Source organism: Macrotis lagotis, chromosome X (assembly GCF_037893015.1).
Source record: "Macrotis lagotis isolate mMagLag1 chromosome X, bilby.v1.9.chrom.fasta, whole genome shotgun sequence".
Classification (NCBI taxonomy): Eukaryota; Metazoa; Chordata; class Mammalia; order Peramelemorphia; family Peramelidae; genus Macrotis; species Macrotis lagotis.
In genome coordinates this window covers 700,864,814-700,892,676 of record NC_133666.1, presented here as the reverse complement: position 1 = coordinate 700,892,676, position 27,863 = coordinate 700,864,814, and the positions used below count along the sequence as shown (strand labels likewise).

Sequence of the window (27,863 nt, the reverse complement as noted above, 5' to 3'; positions counted from 1 at the left end):
CCGCCTGTCCGCGGCCTGAACCGAGCCTCCCGGCGGGTCTCCCTCAGGCAGCTCCGGGCCCGGCCGCCAGCCCACCCGGGAAACTCCATTTCCCAGAGGCCTCTCCGGCCTCCGGGGCCCGCCCACAGCGAGGCTCCGCCCCGGTGGCTATGGAAACGGAGGCAAGCGAGCTCCGCTGAGAAGAGGCTCAGGGGATTGGTGGAGAGGGAGAGGCGCGGCCGGAAGAGGCGGGGTTAGAGACGGTCTCTTCACGCGCCACTTCCGCGGCCCCGCGGGCTCTGCCTCTCGCCTGGCAGCGCGTTCAGAATTGTTGCCGCCGCCGCCCCGAGTCGGGCGTCTTCCTCCTCCTCCTCCTCCTCCTCCTCCTCCTCCTCCTTCGCCGCCGGGGCCTGAGTCCCGCTGCCCCGGGAAGGGTAAGGAGGGGGCGGAGAGGGGCGGGGGAGGAGCTGGAGCCGCGCATGCGCAGGCCGCAGGCGCCCCCCCCCCCCCGCACGCATGCGGCACCTACTGTGTACCTGGCCCGGACTCTTGGGTTCCCCAGCAGTCACGTGGGGAGCGAGGCCGGCACCCCTCCCCCGGGCGTGTGAGCATCGGGGTGCAGGGGAGACGGGGTTCAGGCAGGAGGGAGAAATGCTGGGGCGACATGGCCGAGGGGCTCCGTGACCCGCAGCCCCCCGTGTCGGGCCTCCCCAGGACCCCCCCCCCCTCCCCAGTCGGGCCTCCCCAGGCCCCCCCCCGTAGCCCCCCCCGTCGGGCCTCCCCAGGCCCCCCCCCCGCAGCCCCCCCCTTGTCGGGCCTCCTCTCACGGCCCCCCCCGTAGCCCCCCCCGCCGGGCCTCCCCAGGCCCCCCCCCCCGTAGCCCCCCCCCCCCGTCGGGCCTCCTCTCACGGCCCCCCCCCCGTAGCCCCCCCCGCCGGGCCTCCCCAGGCCCCCCCCCGTAGCCCCCCCCCCCGTCGGGCCTCCCCAGGCCCCCCCCGCAGCCCCCCGTGTCGGGCCTCCTCTCACGGCCCCGCGGGTCCGCGCCCCTCCTGCGGCAGCACCCTTGGCCTTGGACCTGCAGGTCGGGGCCCCTGGCCCTTCTCACGTTCCTTCTTCCCCGCAGCTCCGCCTCTGATCCGGGAGAGCATGGCACCCGTGCCCCTGCCCGCCGGGACCCACCGGGTGAGTGCGGTGCGCCCTTGGTGCCATCTCAGCGCTTCACACGTTATCTGCTTATTTTCATTTTTTAATTTTTTTAGGGCAGCAGTGGGTAGAGCACAGGCCCTGGCTTCAGCAAGCCCTTAGCCTCGGACGCTTCCTAGCAGTAAGACCCTGAACAAGTCACTTACCCCAGATGATCTGGTCTCCAGGGCGTCTCCAGCCGTCCTGCTTCCTGGCTGCCCCCCGGACCCAGATGGGACAAGTGCCACTGGTGACCTAGCACAGCCTCCCCTCCCTCAAATTCAGTTCACGTCCTTGTCTGGATGTCATGGTCTTCTTTGAGAATGAAGGACAAATAACAATATGAGGTTTATTGTTTCTGTGACTTGTATCTTTAGCCTCCTCTACTTAGAGTGCCTCTTTTATTCATATTTTTTCGCTAGTTATAATTTTTATTGCATTTTGGTGTCTAAAAGTTGAGATTGAAGATTTCTCTTTCCGCATTGTTTGAATCCTTTATTTCCTAACAAGGGTGTAGCTTATGTCTGAGCACCATGACAGCCTGAGAAGTTTGAATGCTGGCAGAGCCACTTTCAGAAGCCTCCTTCAGTCCATGAAATGGTTTTTCCCAATATTTTAAACTATCTCCCCTCCTTGAACTTCTTTTTGGGTTTGTCAAGTCTGACAGATTTAAAGATCACCCATATAATTAGGATCTTAATTAGCTCTTTTTTTTCACCTCAGTTATGTTTTGCTTAAAGACCTCAGTTGACATAATAATATTGTGTCCTTCATGGTTAAAGAAGACCATGACATCAGGGAGGTTATATCATGTGACAACCACATCATTTGGATTTGAATGAGGGGATGCTATCCTAAAGCACCAGCCTCACTTTCTCCTCCAGAGTCATCTAGTCCAGTGGCCAAATAGGAATCAGAATGACTGGAGATGGCCCGAAATGTGAGACAGGGTGAAGTGACTGACTCAAGGTCACACAGCTAGCATGTGTCAATTGTCTGAGGCTGGATTCAAACTCCAGTTCTCCTGACTCCAATACCAGTGCTCCATCCACTGCACCACCTATCTGCACTAAAGCAGCTTTCTAAAAATGGATGGATCATGTATGGCACTTCAGAACTCTCTCTTTACAAAGCATGTTTCAGCTCTTCTATCTCTTAAAGCTTTTCCCACTCAGACCCCTTCCTATCCCACCTGTCTTATTACCATTAGTCCTGTCTTCCAATCTGCAATGCAACCATACTGGCCTGATGGAGCTGTCACTCATACACAGTGCTCCACTTCCAGTCTCTTTGACTTTGCACTCACTGACCTTCATCCTCAGAATATTCTCATTCTCTTCCTCTTATTCTTGAAATTCCTGGCTTCCTTCAGTCCTTAGATGAAATGTTACCTGCTAGAGGAGGTCTTCCTTCTTCCCATATCCCCACAGATTGCTGCCCATTCTGATCCAAAGTTTCACTTTATCTGATTTGTTTGAATTTATGTTTATATGTTGCCTTCTCTGTTGGAATGTAAGCTCCTGTAAGGTAAGAACCGTTTAGATTTTTGTCTTCCATGCTTACCAAATTCTCTGGCATGCTCCAGTAGGAATGGGGAGGGGTCATGGTTAAAGGAAAGTGGAGTGGTCTGAGCTCATGGATTGAGCTGGGTTTGAAGTCAGTGGGGCTGTTGTGGAATAGGAGAGAAATGTGCATTTAATCCTTGAAGTAATTCAGGAAAATCACTGCAGCAGCCTCATGGTGGGAAGATTGGACTAGAGAAAGACTTGAAGAAGGGAAACCAATTTGGAGGCTCTTATGGTAGTCCCTATATGACATAATGAGGGACTGACGTAGGACAGTGTGTGGATGAAGTAAAGAGTATAGATATAATAGTAGAAATAGAAAACAGAACATTTGGTAACTGATTGTCTATTTGGGATGAGGGAAAGTAAGTTGGTGGTGATTGTTAAAGTGGGAGTATCTTCAGGAGAAATAGAGAAGCTTATAAGAGGAGTGACTTTGAAAAAATGTATAAAGAATAATAAGCCAGGGTAGCTAGGTGGATAGAACACCAATCCTGGAGTCAAGAAGACCTGAGTTCAAATCCAGCCTCAGACACTTAATAATTACCTAGCTGTGTGACCTTGGATAAGTCACTTAACCCCACTGCCTTGCCAAAAAAAAAAAGAATAAGTCCTACCCTAGATACGCCAAGTCACATTTTGAAATGCTCAGGAGCCAGTTCATGATGTAGACTGTGACTTAGGAGAGAGACTAGGGCTAGGTCTACAGATCTAGGAAGCATCAGCACAAGATGATAAAGTAATGGGACCCTGAGGAGGTTCAGTTAGAGCTCTGAACACACCCTCAGATGTGGATGAGATAAGAATAGTCAGGCAGGTTTGGAGGAAGAATAAGAGACTGTAATGTCCTGAAAACTCAGAAAGATTGGGCAACATTCTCAAAGGCTGCACAGAGACCAGGGAAGATGAGAATTAGAAAAAAATCATTGTCTTTTGCAATTAAGAGGTTATAGGTCAGTGGAAAGAACAGTTGGATGAGGACAGAGGAATACAGGTTGTAAAGACTGAAGAGTGAAGGACACAATACAATGTTCTTTTGTCGTCTTGTTGATTTCTAATTGAAAAGGAAAAGTCTGAGGCACAAAACTTTCAAGTATAATAATTTAATTAGCGAGGTTACCAGTTGTCAACCAAATAAAGTCAATAATCCCTCAGGGATTAAACACCCAGGCATTTATAATTCCTATAAACAAATGAAGAAATTCAGAAATGAAGCTGATTGCTTGAGGTACTTGGGGACTTTCCACCCTCCCCCCCATAGAAAGCTATTCTGAAGCAAGAACAGGAAACTTCCATGGAAATGGGGGACTTTTGATGGGTTAATCTGTGTCAAGAACAGGGATCTAGGTAGATAGATTTTCAGTATTTTGCTGCTGGGGAAGGCTATTGGAGGGGGGGTAACTGCCACATTTAATAGTTTATTGGATTAGAACCCATGTCTTTCATTCATTTAGGAGGTATCTTTTTGGTGGTCGCCTTAGGCTTATCTATTGGAAATCTCTGTAATTCACTGAAAAGATGATGTTTGTCCTTCATTCTCAAAGAAGCCCATGACATCAGGGAAGTGATGCCGTGACATACACATGAATATGATTTGGTGTGTGGGGGGAGACTGGGCTAAGTCACCTGCCTTACTTGCTCCTCCAGAACCATCTGGGTTCATTGCCCAGATATGAATCAAAACTAAAGAAGATAACCATGGAAGTGAAACAGTCAAGGTTATGTGACTTGCCCAAGATCACACAGCTATAAGGATCAAGTGTCTAAGGCTGAAAAGAACTCATTATAAGAGGAACTTTAATTAGTAAGCCAGAAATCAACCTCCTCACCTTCCAGACATCAGTAAAGGGAACTTAAGCTTTGGTAAAGGCTCCTATAGTATCTAACTTAATCTTATAAGTATTTTATTCCTACAAAATTATATTTCCCATCCTAACTTATCTGCTATCAAATCTTGTCATCTATCTATTCATTAAATTTATCTGTAACTTGGCTTAAGGAATATTAATGCTCATTTAGCTGATAGAGGTAGGTCTTTTAAAGGAAAACAGTCCTATAATTAAGCTAAAATAAAATAAATCAAAGAAATCAATATTAACTGATTTATAAGTCATCCTTTTTACTTCCCAAATTTTATTATTTTGTCTTACTCTACCAAAGTAATAACTTGATAAGCACTAAATACATAAATGACTTGGGTAGTGGTGTCATTTTCATTATATTAATGTAACCTTATTAGTTGTTTCATTTTCATTTGGTTCTTTAGGAGTGTTTTGTAAATGAGTCTTGTGTATTTTTTGGTATATTGCCTCTCTAATATTTTATGCATTTTGTCATTATTTTGATTGAAATCTCTTATTTCCTCCTGCCTTTTTTTATGGTTATGTAGAAATACTGATGATTTTTGTAGATTTAGTTTGTGTATCCTGCTTCTATTTTATATATCTGGTGGCAGTGAATAAAATGTGGACCTAAGATCAGGAGGACCTGCATTTAAATCTAATGTTGGACAATAGCTTAATCTTTTATTGCTAAAGTTATTTCCTTCGAAATTTTATTTTATTCTCTAGTAAACTATTCTTTGGGCAGCTAATTGGCACAGTGACTAGAGAGCCAGTCCTGGAGTCAGTAAGACATCTTCCTGAGTTCAAATCTGGCCTCAGATGCTTAATAGCTTGTGTCTCTAAGCAAGTCACTTAACTGTTTGCCTCAGTATCCTCATCTGTAAAATAATCTAGAGAAGGAAATGTCAAACCACTCCAGTATCTTTGCCCTGAAAATCCCAAATGAAGTCACAAAGAGTTGGGCAGGACTGAAACAACTGAAAACAACAAAAACTACTCTTTAATTTACAGATGTCATTTTATTTCTTCCTGGCCTATGCTTATTTTCTGGTTGGAATGCTATAGATGTCTAGTGCTCTTTCAAATAAAAGTATACACAGTGGACATGCCTGCTTTTGACTCAACATTATTGGGATAATTTTTGGTGTTTCTGTTATCCTTAGTGATACCTTTTGGAGACAGTAATGTTTTTAATTATTTTAAGGGAAAGTAATTTTATTTCATTGCTTCTAATATTTTAGCAAAAGTGTGAACTGTATGTTTTGAAAGACCATTCTAACTTTGATAGAAATCATGTGGATTATGTTGACAGTTCATCTACCCAGTTCCCCAAAGTCCCTGCTCTCCCCTTCCCAAGTTAACAGGCCTGGGAAGACAATGAACTTGCCAACAAGAGATTTAGGGTCAGATTCATTGGTTATAGTCTCAGCTGTCCTCTTTGTTTCCTTTAAATCTTCCATCAGAAATCGTTCTTCCAAACTTAGAAGTGCTTCTTACGTGACTGTATTGGGGTGTATGAGAAGCTCAGAGAGGACTAGCACCTCTGGTGGGAGGCCTGTTTGTCCACTAGCCACCCAGTTCTCTTCTGTAACTCCAAGAAGCTGTAGTATTCACAGTAGCCATAGACCAGTAAGATGATCTTGGCAGATGGTTAAACCAAATTGTCAGTGATTAGGGGGCAGTCTATCCTAAACATGAGAAGATTTCCTGGGCTGCAGAGGCGGGCACTGGGGAGCACTTAGTCAAAAATCAAGGACAACAAAGTCATCCACTGTACTTTCCAGAGATGTCCACATGGATGGTGAGGTTGATGCACTCATTGCCAAAATTACCTCACAAATTTGGAAGATTGTGAAGGAAGTGTGAGAGAAGAGGGATTAGACCACTTAGAAAACTGAAGGTCTACAGAGCTGTTGTGCTGACCTCTTTGTTGTATTCCTGTGTGACTTGGAAAAATCACTGTAATCAGAAAATTGAATATCTTCTTTTTGAAACAATTGTCTAAGGGTGGCTCTGGAGATTGGCAAGATAAGGTTCCTTATGCTAAGGTTTTTTTCTTGAGTTACCTGCCAAGCATTCAAACTCTGCTACAGAAAGTGCAGTTCTTATGGACTGGCCACATTGTTTGGATGTCAAACATACATTTTCTTAAAAGCCTATGGAGAACTCACACACTCATATTGTGGTCAGAAGTGATACGAGGAACTCACAAGGTCTCTCTGTCTGTGAGGCATGGGAGACAGTAGCACATTAGTGAAGTGGAATTAGTTTGTTCAGTACTTTCAGCTATGTTGATTTTTCATGACCCCATTTGGGGTTTTCTTGGAAGAGATACCATTTCCTTCTCTAGCCCATTTTACAGATGAGGAAACTGAGGCATAAAGGTTAAGTGTCTTGCCTAGGATCAGGCAGCTAGTAAGTGTCTGAGGCCAGATTTGAACACAGGAAGAAGAGTCTTCTTGCCTTCAAGTCAAGCATTGTAGTCACTGTACCACCTAGTTGCCCCACCATGGTATGCCCACATCAAAGAAGACTCTTTGAACTCCATGAACAGAGCAGAATGGCAGTAGCTCAAAAGAAACATGAGATGTACACTTTTAGACATCTTCTGTTGCAATCCCAGACCAACTGGGGATCCATTCAGCTCAGGAGAGAAAAGAAAACACATATACACCTGAGTGGGGAATACCAGCAGGACAAGTGACAGAACCTTTTTATTAAAAACATTAAACAATTCTTATAGAAGAAAACCACAAAATTAGCATACAGAATAAAAACAATGGTGTAACTTTGTTATGGATAGAAATTAACCCAGCAGGATGTGACCCAGGTCAAGAAGTTTGGAAACAGGGCTTATCGAATAGTGAGGCCAAGAATGACACAGTTGTGTTATCAAACCAGAGTTCCGTGGAAGCTTTCAGCTCAAGAGTCATCAGAGCTCAGGTTATTTTAGCCAAAATTGGCCTCTTGACCCCAAACTTGCTTGAGCAGCCTCTACACTTCGCTCTTTTCTGTTTACACAACAAACTCACAATTGGCCAACGTGATGCTCAACTTGGGTGACATGATCCTGAACTCTATTGATAGCATATATAGTGGCTTTGGTTACAGAAAAGGAATACTTTGAAAAAACTTGGGAAACAGCAAAGTAGAAACATCAAGAGAATCAATATAAGACATAATTGTATAATACTCTGGGTCCAGTGCCTAAAAAGGGTGGGATGATGAAACCATTTAATTATCTTATCTGCTGTCTTTTCAGGAATCAGATCTCATTGGGAGGCTATTTGGATGTCTTTAGCCAATGTATACAAACCTTCAATACCAAAAGATAGTTTTAGAATGAAAGACAAACAACAAATGGTCAATATATTTACAACAAAACTGAAAACAGATAATACCATGTAACCATGTACCAATTACAGGTGGAAAATACAACTAATCATACAATTTGTTGCTCAAATGTATATAATTCTTCCCTGACACAAATTGTTTATTACAGAAGTTTGTAATGCATTAATCAAATGATAAAGATTTTCATAGTCTCCTTCTGAGCTTTAAATGTTCTAGGAACATTTTCTGACAAATCTTGAGTAAATTTTGCTTCTATGTTTCCTTATTCATCACTTCTTTACATACACATGCTCAAATAATGCAATTGTAACAATTAATGTATTAATATTATTTCCCTCTTTTTCTCAGTAATGATCATAAATTCTTTTATATGGGCTGTGATACTATTTGTCAGAAAAATGAAACCTAACTTCTCAGCATCTCTTCTTTGATATTTCTGATAGTAACTTCATTATATCCCAAATAAATTTTCAGCTTCCCCTATCAATATAACTTCAGTCATATTTTTCTCTCCATAGTATAGTTGTTACCCATGGAGAGTTTTGTTCCAAAGTCCAATATTTAATTCCTTTTGCAGTTTCCAAATTGGCTTTCCTTTTGCATGGTCTGTCCTTTTTTTCTCATCTGGTTTCTTTTTTGATTTCTTAAATGTAAGTTGTTCATTTTCAGTATTACTTGATTCATCTGGTCTGCATGGTCTGATATTTCTTTTCGACATCCAGACTATTTCTCCATCTGTGGACAAAATAAAAGTATACACTTGACCCCAGGTTAGTATTTGATCTAGTCTTTTCCAATGTCCATCTTTTGTATCCTTCCACATTACTCTGTGTACTCTTAGGGATGTTTGTTATGTTATCTACAGTAATTTTGTAGCCAAAGTGTTTTTCAGCCAAGGTTTTATTCTTATCATCCAAATAATTAATGAATATGAAGCTTTATGTAGGCATAGTCTGGTATCTGCTTCCCCACAATCTTCCTCCCAAAAGGTCCCATGGAATATTTGTGTTCATTGTGGTAGAGCCTTCTGAGCTCACATTAATATGTGTGTGTGTATGATCAGCCACAGCCAGACATACTGTATAATGACCCAAACAGGTGCTCCATCAGCCAGCACCATACCACCCATCAACTGATGGAACCATCTATTATAGCAAATGGAGAAGTTTTGATAACTGTGGAAAAGTTCACTTACCTTGACAATGTCCTTTCTAGGGAGGTACACATTGACAGTGAGATTGACACTTGCATTGCCAGAGCTTGCTTAATATTTGGGGGGCTCCAAAAGAAAGTGTGGGAGAGAAGAGGTATTAGACTGACTACCAAACTGAAGGTCTACAGAGCCATTGTGCTGACCTCATGGTTATATGCCTGTGAAACCTGGACAGTCTACCAGCACCATATTAGGAAATTGAATTACTTCCATTTAAATTATCTTAGGAGGGGTGGCTAGGTGGCGCAGTGGATAAAGCACTGGCCTTGGAGTCAGGAGTACCTGGGTTCAAATCCGGTCTGAGACACTTAATTACCTAGCTGTGTGGCCTTGAGCAAGCCACTTAACCCCATTTGCCTTGCAAAAACCTAAAAAAAAAATTATCTTAGGAAGATTCTGAAGATCACTTGGCAGGAGAAGATACCAGACACTGAGGTCTTTTCTTGAACTAACCTGCCTAGCCTTCCCACATTATTATCGAGAGGGCAACTGTGATGGACTGGACAAGTTGTTAGAATGCCAGATATATGCTTACCAAAAAAAACTATTTTATGGAGAACTCCCACAGGGCAAGCGCTCACAAGGGAGGGTCAGAAGAAGCGATACTGAGGTACCCTGAAAGTCTCCTTGAAGAACTATAGAATTGATTGTACAGCATGGGGGACACTGGCACAGAACTATACAGCATGGCATGCCCTCCTCAGTGAGGGAGCTGTACTCTATGAGGAAAGCAGCATTGAAGTAGCTCAAAGGAAATGTGGCATCCATAAGTCCATGAGTTCACATGGACTATTTGTGCCCAACCTGTGGCAGAGCATTCTGAGCTCCTATTGGTCTGATCAGCCACAGTTGGATACATTTGTCTCAAACACAGTGATGTAATTTTGGTCTTCTATAACAAAGGACAAGAACTAACTATATAGATTCAGATATAGAAATGTCATTTTGCTCCTTTTCAAGCATGGAAGACACTTGACAATGTGATTCTATCTCCAGGGAAATCTTCCAGGGAAGATTCTTGTCCTATCATCATTATCTCTTCCAGAGCTATAGTTGTTATTACCCCACTTTTACTTTTTTTCTGAAAATTTCTCTACAGATATCAGGTCAAGTTTTTAATCATTTACTTCTTTAAGTTTTCTGCTTGTTTCTCACTTTTAAATGTAATTACTTTTACTCTGGTTTGTTTCTGTTATAATTCGATGCTTTTGTCATTGTTTTAGATGAGTCTTTGGGGTTAGATTTAATCATAATCACTCCACTCTTTGCAAAACGTCCCATTTATCAAAGTATGAGGTACTAGAAGGTTAGAATTTTGGCTGGATAGTAAAATTCTGCAACATCCAATTGACAAAAATATATTACCCATTTTCTTCTGATCTAAAAATCAGAAAAAGAATATCTGATGGATTTTTTTAATCTTATAGTTCCGCATATTAATTTCCCAAATAACTGAGTAACAGAAACATTGTTCAGAGAATGAAGATACATATTGAACTTTTAACAATCTTTTTTCCCTTTTCTGCTTCTTGGGCTAGTTTAAGAATATTGAAGATTAAGATGATGGAAAAATGTAGGAAGGAGAGCTGCCATTAACTTGGAACTTAATCTTAAAAGCTAATTTGTAAAATGGATAGTTGGGAAATCAAGGTAAGACCTAAATGAAAACCACAACCAGGGTTAAATTGAGCTAGTTTGGGAATGGGAAACCTAAGCAAACTTAACTAAGTTGTTCTCTAGAGAAAAGTTCTATACTTAGGTTCAGGAGCCATCTCATTTTTGTTCCCTCCACTACTTATTACCTGTGCATCCATGATGCTCTGGAGCAAAATGGGAGAGGTTTAAGCCTCTGAGTCATTTCAGCTGCCTTGGTGAGATGGTTCATTTGCTTAAATTTGAACTACCAAGCAATAGATAACATGATTTATGTAAAAAGGCAAGACTGGACTTCCAGGTTTGGTTCTGCTATCTTTTAACTGGGTGAATTCACTTTCTGCACCTCCATCTCTTAGAAAGTCCAGCTTCTTTCAGAGCTAAACTCAGGGCTCACTCTAGACAGGATGCTTTTCAGGATCTTCCCACATTTATTTTTTGTTTACTTTGTATATATTTTACATTCATTCATATAAGGTGCATATTCTTTCCCCTGTTAGAGTATTGGTTCCATTCAGAGGCTATTTTTTTCTTTATGCTAACAGTCATATTGTGACCCATATTGTTCCTATCTAATCTTTTCTAGAATGAACTTTGTCAATTATAAAATGAGGATAATAAATCTTTATACATCCCATATAACTGAAATGCTCTGGATTAAACCTTCTACTGAGCAAAAAGAGCAACTGTTGTCTTCCCCATTTGAATATAAAATCCTGGTGCTAACTAACCTTGTATCGCCCTTCCCACCTCCTTCCCAGCACTTAACACAGTATTTGATATGTAAGAAACATTTCAGATATATTAGTTGTAGAATTCAAAATCTAGAACATTTTGGCCACTGAGTAGTTACTCATATAATTGACATCCAACACTAGAATCTGAATATATACTTCAGAACCACACTCTCCAGTTCTAGCTTACTTTTCTACTTTTCTTTTCTTACTTTTCTGCTCCTTTCATCCAATTCTGAGGGCTAGTCCATGATTAAGTTCAAATGTATTTTCTGTTTCAGGAATCAGTGACATTCAAGGATATTGCTGTGGAATTCACCCGGACAGAATGGCAGCACCTAAACTCTGCTCAGAAGGAGTTGTACAGAGATGTGATGCTCGAAAACTATGGAAATCTGGTCCACTTGGGTAAAAATAACTTCCTGCAGTGACTCACATTCTGCCTGTTGGGATGGTGGGGGTGTGTATGGGGACAATGGAATCTTTCTTAGTAAATGTTGAAGGTTATCTTTAATGATGGACAAGTATTGTTTGAAATACAGAAACCAGAGATCATTTATACTTTCTCAAGAGACCGGATTAATTGTGAAATGTGATCAGTTGTAGTACTGTCTGGGCCTTAACAAACATGCCTGATTTTCCCCTAAAGGGGGAAAAAAGTAGGATTAAATTCTCAAATGGCTCTTTCCCTAGTAATTCCCTTTACCATTGAATAGGACTTGAAGTTTCCAAACCAGATGTGATCTCCCAGTTGGAGCGAAGGGAAGTGCCCTGGACACCAGGAGGAATCCAGAGAAATAGTTGTCCAGGTGAGTGGGTCATTGGAAACAACAGTTCACTTGGTCAGTCTAGAAAAGCACAAGTAAAACTTTGAACATGGATGTCTCTCCTATTGACTGCCCAGACCTTGGGAAAAGACCTGAGATGGCATTTGCTCCCTCCTGGAGATTCATCTTGACATCAAGACTCACTCTTCTGACATCTTTCCTCTCATGATGTTCGTCCAGGCTCAGAGAGGAGATTGCCTCAACACAGAATAGGACTTTTTTCTCCTTTCTGCCCCTTCTCCTGATGTTCTCCTGTTTTCTCTGAACAAGTGGAATGGGGTCGAAGAGGAAGGAGATCCATTAAATATTTTCTTTGTCTATGGGCTGCTATGACCAACTATCATAACCAAGTGGTCAGCCTAATGGTGACCATCCTCTTGATAGTTAGCTAAGCTTATCCTAGAACCTCTCATCACAGCTGACCTCACTGAGATGGTTGTAATTGTTGAGAAGTTTCTTGTAATATCAAGCCTCAATTTGCCTCTTTCTATTCCTGTGTGTGTGTGTGTGTGTGTGTGTGTGTGTGTGTGTGTGTGTGTATGTATATATATATATATATATATATATATATATATATATATATATATATATCTCCAGTGCTCCTTGTTCTGCCCCCAGGGCTAAACAGAACATGTTTAGTTACTCTCTCTTTAGAGTATCAACCTTTCACACACTCCGCAACATCGTATTTTCCCCTGCCCCAATTTTTTCTTCTCATTAAAGACTTCTGGTCCCTTCATTATATTGTTTGATGACAACTTAAGGCCCCCCAAATTCTGGTTTTCCACTTCTAGCCTCTTCTTTACCAAGGGGCCCAGCAATAAAACATGCACACAAATAACAAATTCTTAGTATCAGACAGGGAGCCTGGCAAACCAGATCACTGAGAAACAAAAACTTTTGCACAGATGATTCCACTTGCTGTCAGTACGTGGAATGTACTCATGCCTGCCGACAACAAAATCCTGTAGACCTGAAAGATGAACACCTCTTATTATGAGGTATATATCCAAATAGCAGCCCTGAGTGAAATCAGGCTGACAATTGAAGGCCAGTTTACTGAAGTCACTGCTGGATTCTTGTTTTTAATGGAGTGGCCACAGGGTAGGGACACAATAATTGTCTTCATTTTCAAAGAAGACCATAACATCAGGAAGGTGATGCCATGACAAGCACATGAATTGGATTTGAATGTGTGTATGTGTGTGTGTGTGTGGGGGGGGGTTCTTTGCTAAGTCACCAACCTCACTTTCTCCTCTGGAGCTCTCTGAGTCCAGTGGCTAGATAGGAATCAAGATGACTAGGAAATGGCCCTGAATGTGAGCCAATCAGGGTGAAGTGACTTGCCCAGTCAAGTGCCTGAGATCAGTGCTCCATCTACTGTGCCACCTAACTGCCCTACTTGGGATATGCCATGCAACTGGTATGAGTTTTGAAATCAAAACTAATATAGGCAACAAACTTGTATGCCTCCCAAAAGGAATAACAGACTCTTGTGACTGCCACCTACAGAAAAGCACCATGCCACCATCATTAGTGTGTAAATTCCCACCATGATGTATCCTGATGAAGTCAAAGAAAACTTATGAAGACCTGAAGATCCTTATCAACTATGTGCCACAAAGGGAAAGGCTTCTTGTTCTGGGCAACTTTAATGCCAGAGAAGGCACAGACTGTCAGATATTGTGGGGAATCCTTAGGAGGAATGGGGTTGAAAACAGCAACTTACTCCTGAATATTTGTGTGTCTCATGGCCTCATCACCAACACTGTCTTCTGTTTACCTAAATGCAATAAAGCTCTCATAGCAAACATTGCCATTTAATAGACAATGTTGTGTTGAAGAGAAGAGACACACAGGATATGAGAATAACAAAGATAGTATGGAATGTAGAGTGCTGGACTGATCAGATTTATCCTTCCCAGGCTAAAAATTCAAATTCAACAAAAGTGGCAGCCCCAAGGCAAGCTAACTACCAGAATATGTAATATCAACAGATTCTTTTCTTGCCCTTTCTCAAGGTGTACTGCCAAGCAGTATACTATTGCAGACACCGCAGCCCCAATGGACTGGCCATGTTTTCTGAAAGTCACACATATATTTGCCTAAAAGACTATTTTACATGAAACTCACACAAAGCAATCACTTTCATGAAGCTCAGAAGTGATATAAGGATATTCTCAATGTCTGTCTGAAGAATTTTGGTCTCAGTTGTGAGACATGGAAGACAATAACCCAGGATTGCCCACGTTAAAGAAGGTATTGTATTCTTGAGCAAAACCAAATTGCAGGGGTGGCTAGGTGGTACAGTGGATAAAGCACCAACCCTGGAGTCAGGAGTACCTGGGTTCAAATCCGGTCTCAGACACTTAATAATTACCTAGCTGTGTGGCCTTGGGCAAGCCACTTAACCCGGTTTGCCTTGCAAAAACCTAAAAACAACAACAACAAAACCAACAAATTACAGGAGCTCAAAAGAAGCAGGTGTGCAATTTCAGAGACATCTCCACTCCAAATGTGCCCAACCTGTGTTAAATCTTTTCAAACATATATTGATCTGCTCAACCATAGTAGACACACTGTACTTTGACCCCAATGGAGTGATATCATTTGGCCCTTTTAGAGCATGAAGTACAACCATTAACCAATGGATAACAGTATTTTAAAAATTACCACTTATTCAACATGATACTTCAGAAGCCATTGTTTATGGCTCAGAAAGGAATCTTCCAGGTATCTTAGTACCTGAGGAGTGAATTGTCTGGTCTAGGCAACTTGAATTCTTCAGGGGTGGCAACTAGGGGCTCTACTAGACTATCCTTCTGCCTCTTGGGTATCAATTTCCTATTAATTATTCTTATTCTGTCCTTTCTAGCCCAAAGTTCATTCTCTTTGGCAGACAAAGCAGAGGCAGAATAGTTAACCAGTTTGACCTTTTTTTCCATCTGATATGAAGAGCGATTCTTTATCTTCTCTGATTTTCTATCTTTTGTCAGAATTTTAACCCTATTTATCCTACCAAACCTCTGAAATCTGTTTTCCCAAAGTCTAAGTCTAAGTACATTATAGTAGCCAAGAATATTCTAAATTGTTCTCTTTTACAAATTGTAAGATGGAATATTCTCTTCTTCCCAATGTTCCAATTATTGATAACCTTAACAATCAATTCTCCCTTGTTGATGAGAGCTATTTAGGTTTTTTTAGGTTTGTTTTTTTTTGGTTTTTCGTTAGTTTTTTCAAGGCAATAGGGGTTAAGTGGCTTGCCCAAGGCCACACAGCTAGTAATTATTAAGTGTCTGAGGCCAGATTTGAACTCAGGTACTCCTGACTCCAGGGCCGGTGCTCTATCCACTGTGCCACCTAGCTGCCCCTGATGAAAGCTATTTATTAGAGGTACAATTCCCCTTGAAGTACCTCGAATTTTTGAAGAATAAATTATTAAGGCAATTCAAATATTTGTTTACTGTTCTGATTTAAAAGTCATAAAGCATCTATTAAGTACCAACTATGTACAAGTCCCTGTGCTAAATACTGGAAATACAAAGTAAGACAAAAGACAACTCTTGCTCTTAAGGAGATCACAGTCTAATTCCAAAGACAACACATTAAACAGAAACAGAAAAATGAGGAATGGGAGGAAGTTCAAAAGAATGCAGCCAGCCAGGTAGGAAATTAAAAGATAGTTCCTCTGGACACCCTTCTATAATGGAGGTTCCTGGAGGAGCTTTCTGCTGTCCACCCTTTACCCTTAGTCCAGTGAGGAAGAGAAATGGACCCAAGGGCAAGGGGTGCTGAGATGTGAGTGTCAGGGTTGGTGTAATCTAGAAGTACCCTGAGGTACCAGAAAGCATAATAAAAGTCCAAAGGAGTAAACACAACTGAGCAGGAAATGAAGAGGTGGCTACCCTCAGTACCCTTCTTAAATGGAAAATGCAATTTTTTTTTGATCTTTTGAATTTTCAAAACTGCAACAGCCATGAGTATTTCCATATACAAGGAAGAATTAAAGAAAGAGGATTGTATATGAAATCATAGACCTTTACTATGCTTCATGCAAGTTGAATTTCATTTCAAAGTAATGTAATAAATTTAGGTTTCAAAGTTGTCCTTGTCTATGCTTCCCTTTCTTTTTTTCTATGCATTTCATTATATTAACAAAATAAAATTGCCTTGTTTTCTTAACTTTATTTTAAAATCATTGTTTCTAGTTCCCTTTCCTGCCAAATTCCACTGTAATTAAAAGAAAATAAACCTTGTAGAAAATAAAAATAGCTGAGATAAATGTATTCAAACTTTAGGTCATGTCTAAAAACACATGTACCACTATGTACCTCCAGTCCTCCATTTATCAGGCATTACATAGCTGTTTTAATTTTTGCTGTCAGTTCTTAGGTTTTCTGAGGTTTCTCATTTCTTCATTTCTTTTTTTTTAAATTTTTTTCAATTCCATGCAAAGACAGTTTTCAGCATTCATTCTTTTGCAGATTTTTCAGTTCCACATTTTTCCTTCATTCTCCCTCCTCCCCATGCAACAAGCAATCTGATATAGGTTATATGTGTTCAATTGTGTTTAACATATTTCCATATTAGTCATATTGTGAAAGAAGTATTAGAACTAAGGGAAAAGAAAATCTTAAGAGAAAACATAAATTTTAAAAAGTGAACATAATATGCTTTGTTCTCCATTTAGACTCCATGTTTTTTCCTCTGGATATAGATAACATTTTCCATTACAGGTGTTTTAGGATTGTCCTTGATCACTGAACTACTGAGAGGAGATGAGTCCATCATAGCTGATCATCTCACAATGTTGCTATCAATGTACTGCTTACTTCATTCGGCTTTAGTACATGCAAGTCTTTCCAGGCTTTTCTTAAGTCAAGTCCCTCATGATTTCTTATAGACCAATAGTACTCCATCACATACATATACCACAGTTTGTTAAGCCATTCCCCAATTGATGGGCATCCTCTCCATTTCCACTTCTTTGCTACTACAAAAAGAGCTGCTATGAATAGTTTTGTACTTGTGTGTCTTCTCCCCTTTTTTATGATCTTTATATGGCATGAAGTGGTTATCCACCAAGAATTCAAGAATGCCTCAATAGTCCATCTCTATGAGGATAAAAGGAATAGATTGTCCTGTGGCAATCACAGAAGTATTTCTCTTTTAGTCATTGTTGGTAAGATCCTTGCCAGAGTCCTTCTCAATAGGTCGATCCTTCATCTGGAAATTTATATGGCTTCACCACACCAGAGGAACAGTCAATATGGTGTTTTTTGCCCAACAATTCCAGGAAAAATGCCAGGAACAGAACAGAGGTCTGTATACAACATTTGTAGAGCTGACTGAGGTCTTTTGTCAGTTGTGAAGGTTTATGGAAAATTATGTCAAAATTTGGTTGCCTGGAGAAGTTCATCATTTTTGTACATCAATTTCATTATGGCATGCATGCTCAAGTTCTGGATAGTGGATGATGCTCTCGAGATTTCCCAGGCATAAAGGGAGTAAAAGAAGGCTGTGTCCCTGCTCCCATACTTTTTAGCATGATGTTTTTAGCCATGTTATCAAACACCTTCAATGAGGATGAACATGACCTCAAGGTCAGCTATCGCATGGATAGTAAATTCTTCAACTTGAAAAGGCTACAAGCCAAGACAGGGAGTGTTGGTGCATGACCTTCCTTTTGCAGATGATGTGCACTCAATGCAGCCTCTGAAGCAGAGATGCAACAAAGTGTGATTCAATTCTCTGGTGCTTGTGTTCATTTTGGTCTAACAACACCAAGAAAACACAGGTGCTCCATCAGTCAGCACCATATATGGAACCATCAATTACAGCAAATAGAGATGTTTTGAGTACTTTGGACAAGTTCACTTACCTTGTAGTGTCCTTTCCAAGGAGGTACACATTGACAATGAGATTGACACTAGCATTGCCTGAGCTCACTCAGTATTTGGGAGATTCTGAAAGAAAGTATGGGAGAGAGGAGGTATTAGACTGACAACCAAACTGAAGATCTACAGTCATTGCTGATCTCATTGCTATATGCTTGTGAATCCTGGATAGTCTACCAGCACCATGTTGGGAAACTGAATTGCTTCCATTTAAATTGTCTTAGGAATATTCTGAAGGTTACCTGGCAGGAGAAGATACCAGACACTGAAGTTCTTTCTCAGGCTAAACTGCCTAACATTCCAACCTATGCAACTATGATGGACTGGACACATCGTTGGAATCTCAGACATATGCTTGCCAAAAAAAACTATTTTATGTGGAACTCACACAGGGCATGTGCTCACAAGAGGGTCAGAATAAATGATTCTGTATCTAGAGAAAGAATTGTGGAGTTTAATTTTTAAAAAATTATGTTATTGTATAATTTTGCTTTCTTATACTTTATTTTTTTTTCCTTAAGGATATGATTTCTCTCTCATCACATTCAACTTAGATCAATGTATATCATGGAAACACTGTAAAGACTAACAGATTGCTTTCTGTGGGGGATGGGGAGGAAAGTGAGATTAGGGGGAAAATTGTAAAATTCAAAATAAATAAATTTTTTTTAAAAAAAGGAAGAAGGGATATTGTGACACCTGGAAGGTCACATTAAAGAACTTTAGAACTGATTGCGCAGCATGGGAAACACTGGCACAGGATCACCCAGCATGGTATGCCCTCACGTGAGGGGGCTGCATTCTTTGAGGAGAACCAAATTGAAGCAGCTCAAAGGAAACGTGACATTCATAAGTTCAAAATGCCCTCCCTCCCTTGGACTATTTGTGCCCAAACTGTTGCAGAGCATTTTGTGCCTGTATTCATCTGATCAACCAGTCAGATACATAGTAATTTGCCTCAAACATCATAATGTTATTTTGGTCTTCAGTAATGAAGGACAAGAACCAACCATGATCTCTAGGATGTCAACCTAGTGGTGGTGGTATTACTGGATGAAAGTTTTATTACCCTTTGGGAACAGTTCTGAATTACTCTCCAAAATGGTTGAATCAGTTCACAACTTTGCCAATAGTGCAGTTGTGTCCCAGTTTTCCCACATCCTTGCCAACAATCATTTTTCTTTGTTATTTCCTTTTTTAGCCAATTTGATAGGTATGAGGTCATACCTCAGGGTTGTTTCAATTTGCATTTCTCTTATCAATAATGATATAGAGCATTTTTTCATTCTACTCAGTTCTCAATATATACATATATGTATTATATATATGTATATATATACCAATTTTCTGCATTGCTTCATTGCTTCTAAGTTGCATTGGTTCATTTTGCAATTTATAATGTTCTCTATCTCTTGTCTTGTCATAAACTCCTCCCCTCTCCATAGTTATGACAGATAAACTATTCCTTGTTCTAATTGATTTTTGGTATCACACTTTATATCTAAATCCTGTATCCATTTCAACCCTAATCAGGTGTGAGACATTGGTCTATGCCTAGTTTTGCCTCTTCATTTCTTAAGGAATATAAGATTGACATTTTTCTGTTCATTTATACATTAAATTGTTGATAATATTTTTTGTACATATGGGACCTTTCTCTTTCCTTGGTCTCTTTGTGATATAAACTAAATAATACAATTACTGGATTAAATTGTGTTTCAGACATGGCATATGGTTTCACAGCTCTGCTTCCAGTGCATTAATGTACCTTTTCTCTTCCAGCTGACATTTTACATTTTTGTAAACTCCTGTTTGATGAGTGTAAAATGTAGCCTCAAAGTTGTTTAAATTGATATTTTTTCCAAACAGTTATGATAATGAAACATTTTTCATAGGGTTCTGGATAGCTTGGACTTTTTTGAACAACTACCTGTTCCTGTGGGGTTTTTTTTAGATTTTTTTCAAGGCAAATGGGATTCAGTGGCTTGCCCAAGACCACACAGCTAGGTAATTATTATGTGTCTGAGACCGAATTTGAACCTAGGTACTCCTGACTCCAGGGCCTGGTGCTTTATCCACTGAGCCACCTAGCCGCCCCTGTTCCTGTGTTTTAATCATTATCTATTACAGAATATCTTTCTCTTATAAATTTGAATTACTTCTTTATGTGTTTTAGATCTTTATCAAAGAAATTTACTGCAGAGATTTTTCTCCAGTTAACTACTTCCCTTCAGATTTTATCCACATTAGTTTTGTTTACAGGGAAGCCTTTTAGTTTTGTTTAATCAAAATTTCCAATTTTACCTTCTGTCATTCTCATTCACCTTTATTTGCTGTTTCCTCTGCATAGTTCCTTTATTTGTTTATGACTTTTTTCATTCTAGAGCTTGTTATGGTATGTTGGTCTAGTTTCTGCCAGATTGGTTTTGAGATCTAATAGATTACAGCCCAACTCCTTGAAAGTGTTTGCTGTAGCAAGTTTTCCCAAAATCACAAGGTTGTCAGTCTGGTCAAAAGAATTCTTCATCTTTTTGGTTTTTTAATTGTATGGATAGATAAGCCAAATTCTCTTGAAAGATGACAAATCATCTCTTTTAAATGGCTCTGCAGTATCTTCAGACTTGATATTGTTATCTGCAAATAGCAACATCTAGAGTATGTAAATGACGTAAAAAAGCTCATAAGACCAAAATGACAAAATATATTTGTTTTATATATGAATAGGATATGTATCAGCAATGCTACAAATGATAATTCCTTTAAATTAATCTTTAGGTTTGATCATTTAAATTACCAAGGTGATACAATTCATATTTTAAGAATATCAATGGAAATAATGACTACAGGTGATCTAATATTGCAAAATCTCAAAATTATATAGTAAAGTAGCAATCAAAATATTTATTACTCATTCAAAAGTGGAAAAGCAAATAAGTAGAAAGACCCAGAACTGAAATCATTGACAACTTGAAAAACACAGCTGCTTCTGAGGATTTTTATTTAATAAGGGATATTAAGAAAAATAAAAGCAATGTATTTGTATATCAGGAGTAACAAAGAAGATACTTACCTTGTTTTTTTTTTTTTTATCTCATTTCAGATTGGGAGGCTACTCCAGAAACAAAGCAGTCACTTCTAAAGCTGGGCATTTCAGAAAAAGATTTATCCCAGGAAAGTGGCGCAAGAAAGAATCTCTGTTTTGACACATTAAAAAAATCCTGGGACTATGGTGCCACTGAAAAGAAACCTAGTAGAAGTCACAAGTATAATAAATATTATAAAAGTCTCACTCGAGGGTGCATTTTTTTGGCACAAATATCATCTCTAAAAACAAATCTTTATAAACTTGAGACCCAAAGAAAGGGCATGAAACAATCTAAAGAACTAAGGAAGTATAAGAAAACATATTCAGAGAAGATATTTTCTAAGTATAATGAATATAGTAAATGCTTTAAGTATAATTCATACCTTACTGAAAACCTTAAGCTCCAAAATAGAAAGAAGCGATATCAATGTAATGAGTGTGATAAAATCTTCAACCAAAGGGTCAGTCTTATTCAACATCATCGAATTCATACTGGAGAGAAACCTTATGAATGTGATATTTGTGGGAAGACTTTCAGGCAGAGCATTGGACTTACTCAACACCAAACAATTCATACAGGAGAAAAATATTATGAATGTAATAAGTGTCAAAAAGCCTTTCGCCTGAGATCACGACTTACTCAGCATTATAGAATTCATACTGGTGAGAAACCTTATGAATGCAATGAATGTGGGAAGACTTTCTGCCAGAACTCGCAGCTTATTCAACATCGGTCAATTCATACTGGAGAAAAACCTTATGAATGTGATCAATGTGGAAAGGCCTTCCGCCTGAGAATAGAACTTAGTCAGCATAATAAAATTCATACTGGAAAGAAACTTTATAAATGTAATGAATGTGGAAAGGTCTTCCGCCTCAGTTCACAACTTATTCAGCATCAGACCATGCACAGTGAGGAGAAGCCTTATGAATGTAATTGGTGTGGAAAAGCTTTCCGCCAGAGTATAGGACTTACTCAACACCAGACAATTCATACAGGAGAGAAATGTTATAAGTGTGATGAGTGTGAGAAGGCCTTCCGCCTAAGAACACAGCTTATTCAACATTATAGAATTCATACTGGAGAAAAACCTTATGAATGCAATGAATGTGGGAAGACTTTTCGCCAGACTTCACAGCTTATTCAACATCTGACAATTCATACTGGAGAGAAACCTTATGAATGTAATGAATGTGGGAAGAACTTCCGCCTAAGAATAGAACTTACTCAACATCATAATATTCATACCGGAAAGAAACCTTACAGGTGTAGTGAATGTGGAAAACTCTTCCGCCTCAGTTCACAGCTTATTCACCATCAGACAATCCATAGTGGAGAGAAACCTTATGAATGTAATGAATGTGGTAAGGCTTTCCGCCAGAGCACAGGACTTAGTCAACACCAGACAATCCATACTGGAGAGAAGCATTATGAGTGTAATGAGTGTAAAAAAGCCTTTCGCCTGAGATCACAACTTATTCAACATTATAAAATTCATTCTGGAGAAAAACCTTATGAATGCACTGAATGTGGGAAGGCTTTCCGCCAGAACTCACAACTAACTCAACATCAGACTATTCATACTGGACATAAACCTTATGAATGTAATGAATGTGGGAAGACCTTCCGCCTAAGAATAGAGCTTAGTCAACATCATAAAATTCATACTGGAAAAAAATCTTATGGGTGTAATGAATGTGGAAAGGCCTTCCACCTGAATTCACAGCTTATTCAACATCAGACAATTCATAGTGAAGAAAAGCCTTATGAATGTAATGAATGTGGGAAGACCTTCCGTAAAAGTGCATACCTTACTCAACATTTGAAAATTCATACTGGAGAAAAACATTTTAAGTGTAATGAATGTGGTAAAACCTTTGTCCAGAGAGCAGTTCTTACTCAACATTATAGAATTCATACTGGTGAAAAACCTTATGAATGTAATGAATGTGGAAAGACCTTTCGTCAGAGCACAGGACTTGCTCAACATCAGGTAGTTCATACTGGGAGAAAACAGTATGAATGTAATGAATGTGAGAGTGCCTTTAGTCAGAGGGCAGATCTTATTCGACATCATAGAATTCACACTGGAGAAAAACCTTATGAATGTAGTGAATGTGGAAAAGCTTTCCGTCTGAGTACACAGCTTACTCGACATCATAGAATTCATAGTGGAAAGAAACCTTATGAATGTAATGAATGTGGGAAGGCCTTTCGCTTAAAGACAAGACTTAATGAACATCAAACAGTTCACACTGGTGAAAAACGGTTTGAGTGTAATGAATGTGGGAAGGCCTTCCGCCAGAAGACACATCTTACTGAACATCTGTCAATTCATAGTGGTGAGAAACCCTTTGAATGTAATGAATGTGGAAAGGCCTTCCGCTTGAGAACACAGCTTACTCAACATCATATAATCCACACTGGGGAGAAACCATATGAATGTAATGTATGTGGAAAGGCATTTAGTCAAAGGACAGAACGAAATCGGCATCATAGAATTCATACTGGAGAGAAACGTTATGAATGTAATGAATGTGGGAGGGCCTTTCGCTTGAGCACGCACCTTACTCGGCATAAGAGAATTCATACTGGTGAGAAGCCTTATGAATGTAATGAATGTGAGATGGCCTTCCGCCTGAGGGCACAACTTACTCATCATCAGAGAATTCATACTAGAGAGAATATTTAGGAAAGTTATTGAGGAAAGAGTGTTCCCCAGAACAAATGCATCATTTAATACTAAGTAAAGAATATTTGTCTATGTAGTAAATACAGAATGACTTAGCCACAGTGCAGGATTTAGGAAATGCCAAGTAATAAATACTAAGAAGCCATAAATGTAACTGCTCCAAGGATGTATACCACCTTACTGAAAATTAAAGAATATGAACTGAAGGGAAACCACATCTGAAAGTAGATCCCTATCTACACTTCCCATAACTATTCCAAGCCTTTTTCCTCTTGAAATTCCTAGCCTCCTTCCTCCCCAAACTCCAGTAATTGAGATTAACATAGTTTTCTTAAAAAGTTTTTTTAATCCAATTTCCACCTAATGGACACATAGCAAGTGTGGGTTCTTCCCTAATTACTTTCTAGCATATTCTTCACTGCAGCTTTAGGCTAAAAGGAGCTTTTCCCCAAATATATTGTAATCTTCAGTAAAAAAAAAAATTTAAGGTTTATTAATTGAGGTTTACCACTATCTAAGGAGATTCTACTTTTCTAGGTCTTTTATTGGGTATGCTGTTCCTAGGGAAATCTTATGGGGCAGACTAAGAACTTCTGTCCCCTTAGATTTCATGTTGTCAGCAATCCTCTTTACCCTCAGGCCATAGATCTAATTTCCTAAAAGAGCTGTGGGGAAACATAAAAGAAAGTTTGCCCATCCCTATCTTAGTAGTTATAGAAAACTGAGTTCTTGGAGATAATTTCCTCTAGCCTACACTTTACTCATGCTAAACTCCTCATACTGTATGAGGAATATAAATTCTCATTGTCACAAGAGAAAGACACTGTAGGATTCACACTTTGCTCTGTCCTCTTTTTTTTAAGGGTTTTTTTGCAAGGCAAATGGGGTTAAGTGGCTTGCCCAAGGCCACACAGCTAGGTAATTATTAAGTGTCTGAGCCCAGATTTGAACCCAGGTACTCCTGACTCCAGGGCTGGTGCTTTATCCACTGTGCCACCTGGCCGCCCCCACTGCGCCACCTAGCTGCCCCTCTGTCCTCTTTTTAGGTGAGTTAAAGGTTGTCAAAAGAGCTGGTCCCATAATTAGCATCTACTGCGTGTCTCCCACTTTGCAAATACTTGGGTCCAAATTGTGCTGAATTCAATGTCACTACTACAGGTGCCTCTGAACCAGTAGATCAGAGTCTCGTGCATTTAAAGCAAGATTATCAACTTTTATTTTAACTCAGGTCCCCCCCCCCCCAATTAACAGGCACTTTTCTCTCCCCTTCCAAACCCTCTTCAATTGAAAATGGGGAACACGATAAAACCCTTGGAATCGATATGCAATCAGACAAAGCAAATCCCCAAGTGGCCCCAATCATAAATGTATGTCTATTCTGCATCTTGTGTTTATTACCTACCTTTTAAGAGATGGGTAGCATGTTTCATTATTGATTTTCTGAAATTTTGACTGGTCATAGCATTGATTAAAGTACTTAAGTTATAAGGTCATTAGTATTTAAATTACGGTCCTGACATGTCTGTGTTCATACAAGTCTTCCAAGATTTTCCTGAAACCATTCTTTTTGTTATTTCATAAAGCATAATAGTATTCCAGTACATTCAAATGGAGGGGTGTCCAGGTGGTCCATTGGATAGAGTGTCAGGCCTGGAATTAGGAAGATTCATTTTTCAAGTTCAAATTTGGCCTCACTTGGTAGTTGTGTGACCCTGAACAAGCCACTTAACCCTGTTTGCCTTGGTCTTCACATCATTAAAATGAACTGTAGTAGGAAATTGCAAACCACTCCCATGTCCTTGCCAAGAAAACCCCAAATAGGATCACAAAAAATCAGACATGATTATACCACTCAGTGAGATCCCTAGAATTCACAAACATGGCCAAAGTAACTGATCCTCACATCTCTAGCTCCTAAGATATTTCAGCTAATGCTAACGTAGATTTTCCCTGGCCTTTAAGTACAAAATAGAGATGACTAGTCATCTCAATTCTAGGACAACAGTATCAAGCAAACAATATCATACTCCAGTTAAGTATGGCAAATCGAAAAGCTCAACACCTTTGACATCATTGAGGACAAGTTTGAACAAACTGTCCCTGTGAACAAGACCCAGTCCTCAGCATTAAAGTGGAGAAAGCCCAGATGTAGATCCTGACCTCTAGAGATCTGAGCTTCATAGTAGACATGAAAACAAAAACCACTCTTCTTGCAGCAGGCTAGAGCTATATCCTGACTGAAGGATGGCAAAAGGGGGTAAAAGGAAAAATTTTAATTTGGGCCAGGCATCTGGCAAAAAAGATAAGAAGTTAGTGGACTGGGTTTGTAGGATAAGTTGGGAGATTAAGCTTCAAGAGATGATCCTAAATTGACCAAACAAGCAGAGATCATGGTTAGTACCTCAATGATTAGGGCTGTAGGGAACCAGACTCTGGAAGATGCCTTCTGCTGTTCTGTTGCAGGATGGTTTCAAGACTTGATATCCCATAGGGAGAGCCAGCATGACACTGACTTCAATATAAGCCAAAAATCATGTGAATATGGTTCTAGCTAAGAATCATAACCTTAAAATTTGAAAAGGGTCCTTGAACAACTTCCTGAGCAATTCATACTTGAACATCAATCTCTACCACATCCCCAAGAGGCCAACCAACTTTTGCTTGAAGACATTCTATTAACATTAGCCCATTCCATTTTTCAACAGATCTACTTTTTAGGAAAGTTTTTTTCTTCCCATCAAAGTAAAGTTGCCTCTTTGAAGTTTCCTCCCATTGTTATTATTTGTGCCCTGCAGGGCTTTTCTGTGACAGTCTTAATGATCTGATTTCAGGATGAAATGCAATGAGAGGCTCATGGACTGGATAATGCATTCAAAACAAGTATATAACTTGAGATATAAAGCATTACCTCTTATCTCTCTGCTTTAATCATGGCAATGGTCAGGCTACATCTGATAGATTCCCTTGCCGAGTGGGAATAAAATTAAGACTTACACACCCAGGGGTGGCTAGGTGACGCAGTGGATAAAGCATCGGCCCTTGAGTCAGGAGTACCAGGGTTCAAATCCGGCCTCAGACACAATAATTATCTATCTGTGTGGCCTTGGGCAAGCCACTTAACCCCATTTGCCTTGCAAAAAAACCTTAAAAAAAAAGACTTATACACCTAGTAAGATAAATCTTATTAGACTCACATACCCAAGAACTCCAAATCATTGATAGTCCCCAGAATAGCCTTTTCTTCCCCTAAAGAGAAACCAGCTCACCCTACACAAAACAGTTGTTTGCTTCTACTGTGTCCCACTCCTCAATAGCAAAGTCCTCAAAGTTTTCTAGATTGTCTTTCACCACTAAAATATTTATTTTAGGTTTTTGGAAGGCAAATGGGGCTAAGTGGCTTGCCCAAGGCCACACAGCTAGGTCATTATTAAGTGTCTGATGCCGGATTTGAACTCAGGTACTCCTGACTCCAGGGCCACTGCTCTATCCACTGCGCCACCTAGCTGCCCCTACCACTAAAATCTTAAACAATTCTGAGCTCACAAAGAAGGCCAACAAAAGTAACATTGAAGGAGGCACTTAATAGAACTACAATCTTCTAAAATGTATAATTTTACAGTGGGTGTGATGCCCAGGGAACCTCAGAGTATGTTGATATAAAACAATTGATGAACAAGAGCAGCATCAATATTAAGTCCACAGCAAAGTGGATGGTATGAGGAATTTGGGTAATGGGCACTAATAGTATAGGCAACACTAGAATGATCAATGCCATGTCCAATGTCATTGCTGCAAGTGTTCATTAATTGACTATAATTCTGCCCAAAGTTCAAGCCT

The 27,863-nt window shown here is 39.9% G+C and overlaps 1 protein-coding gene across 2 annotated transcripts; it reads left to right on the top strand.

Moving 5' to 3' along the window:
• The first annotated feature begins 246 nt into the window (after positions 1 to 246).
• LOC141497084 (uncharacterized) lies at positions 247 to 27,838 on the top strand. 2 transcript variants are annotated; one of them, XM_074199671.1, is made up of 5 exons: positions 247 to 413; positions 1,103 to 1,161; positions 11,806 to 11,932; positions 12,241 to 12,333; positions 21,349 to 27,838. In XM_074199671.1, the coding sequence occupies exons 2-5, from the start codon at positions 1,126 to 1,128 to the stop codon at positions 24,024 to 24,026; spliced, it is 2,934 nt and encodes a 977-aa protein (XP_074055772.1). In that variant the 5' UTR covers positions 247 to 413; positions 1,103 to 1,125; the 3' UTR covers positions 24,027 to 27,838. The 2 variants fall into 2 exon arrangements, with proteins under 2 accessions (XP_074055772.1, XP_074055771.1); XM_074199670.1 differs by lacking the exon at positions 247 to 413 and adding an exon at positions 482 to 583.
• The last annotated feature ends 25 nt before the right edge of the window (positions 27,839 to 27,863 follow it).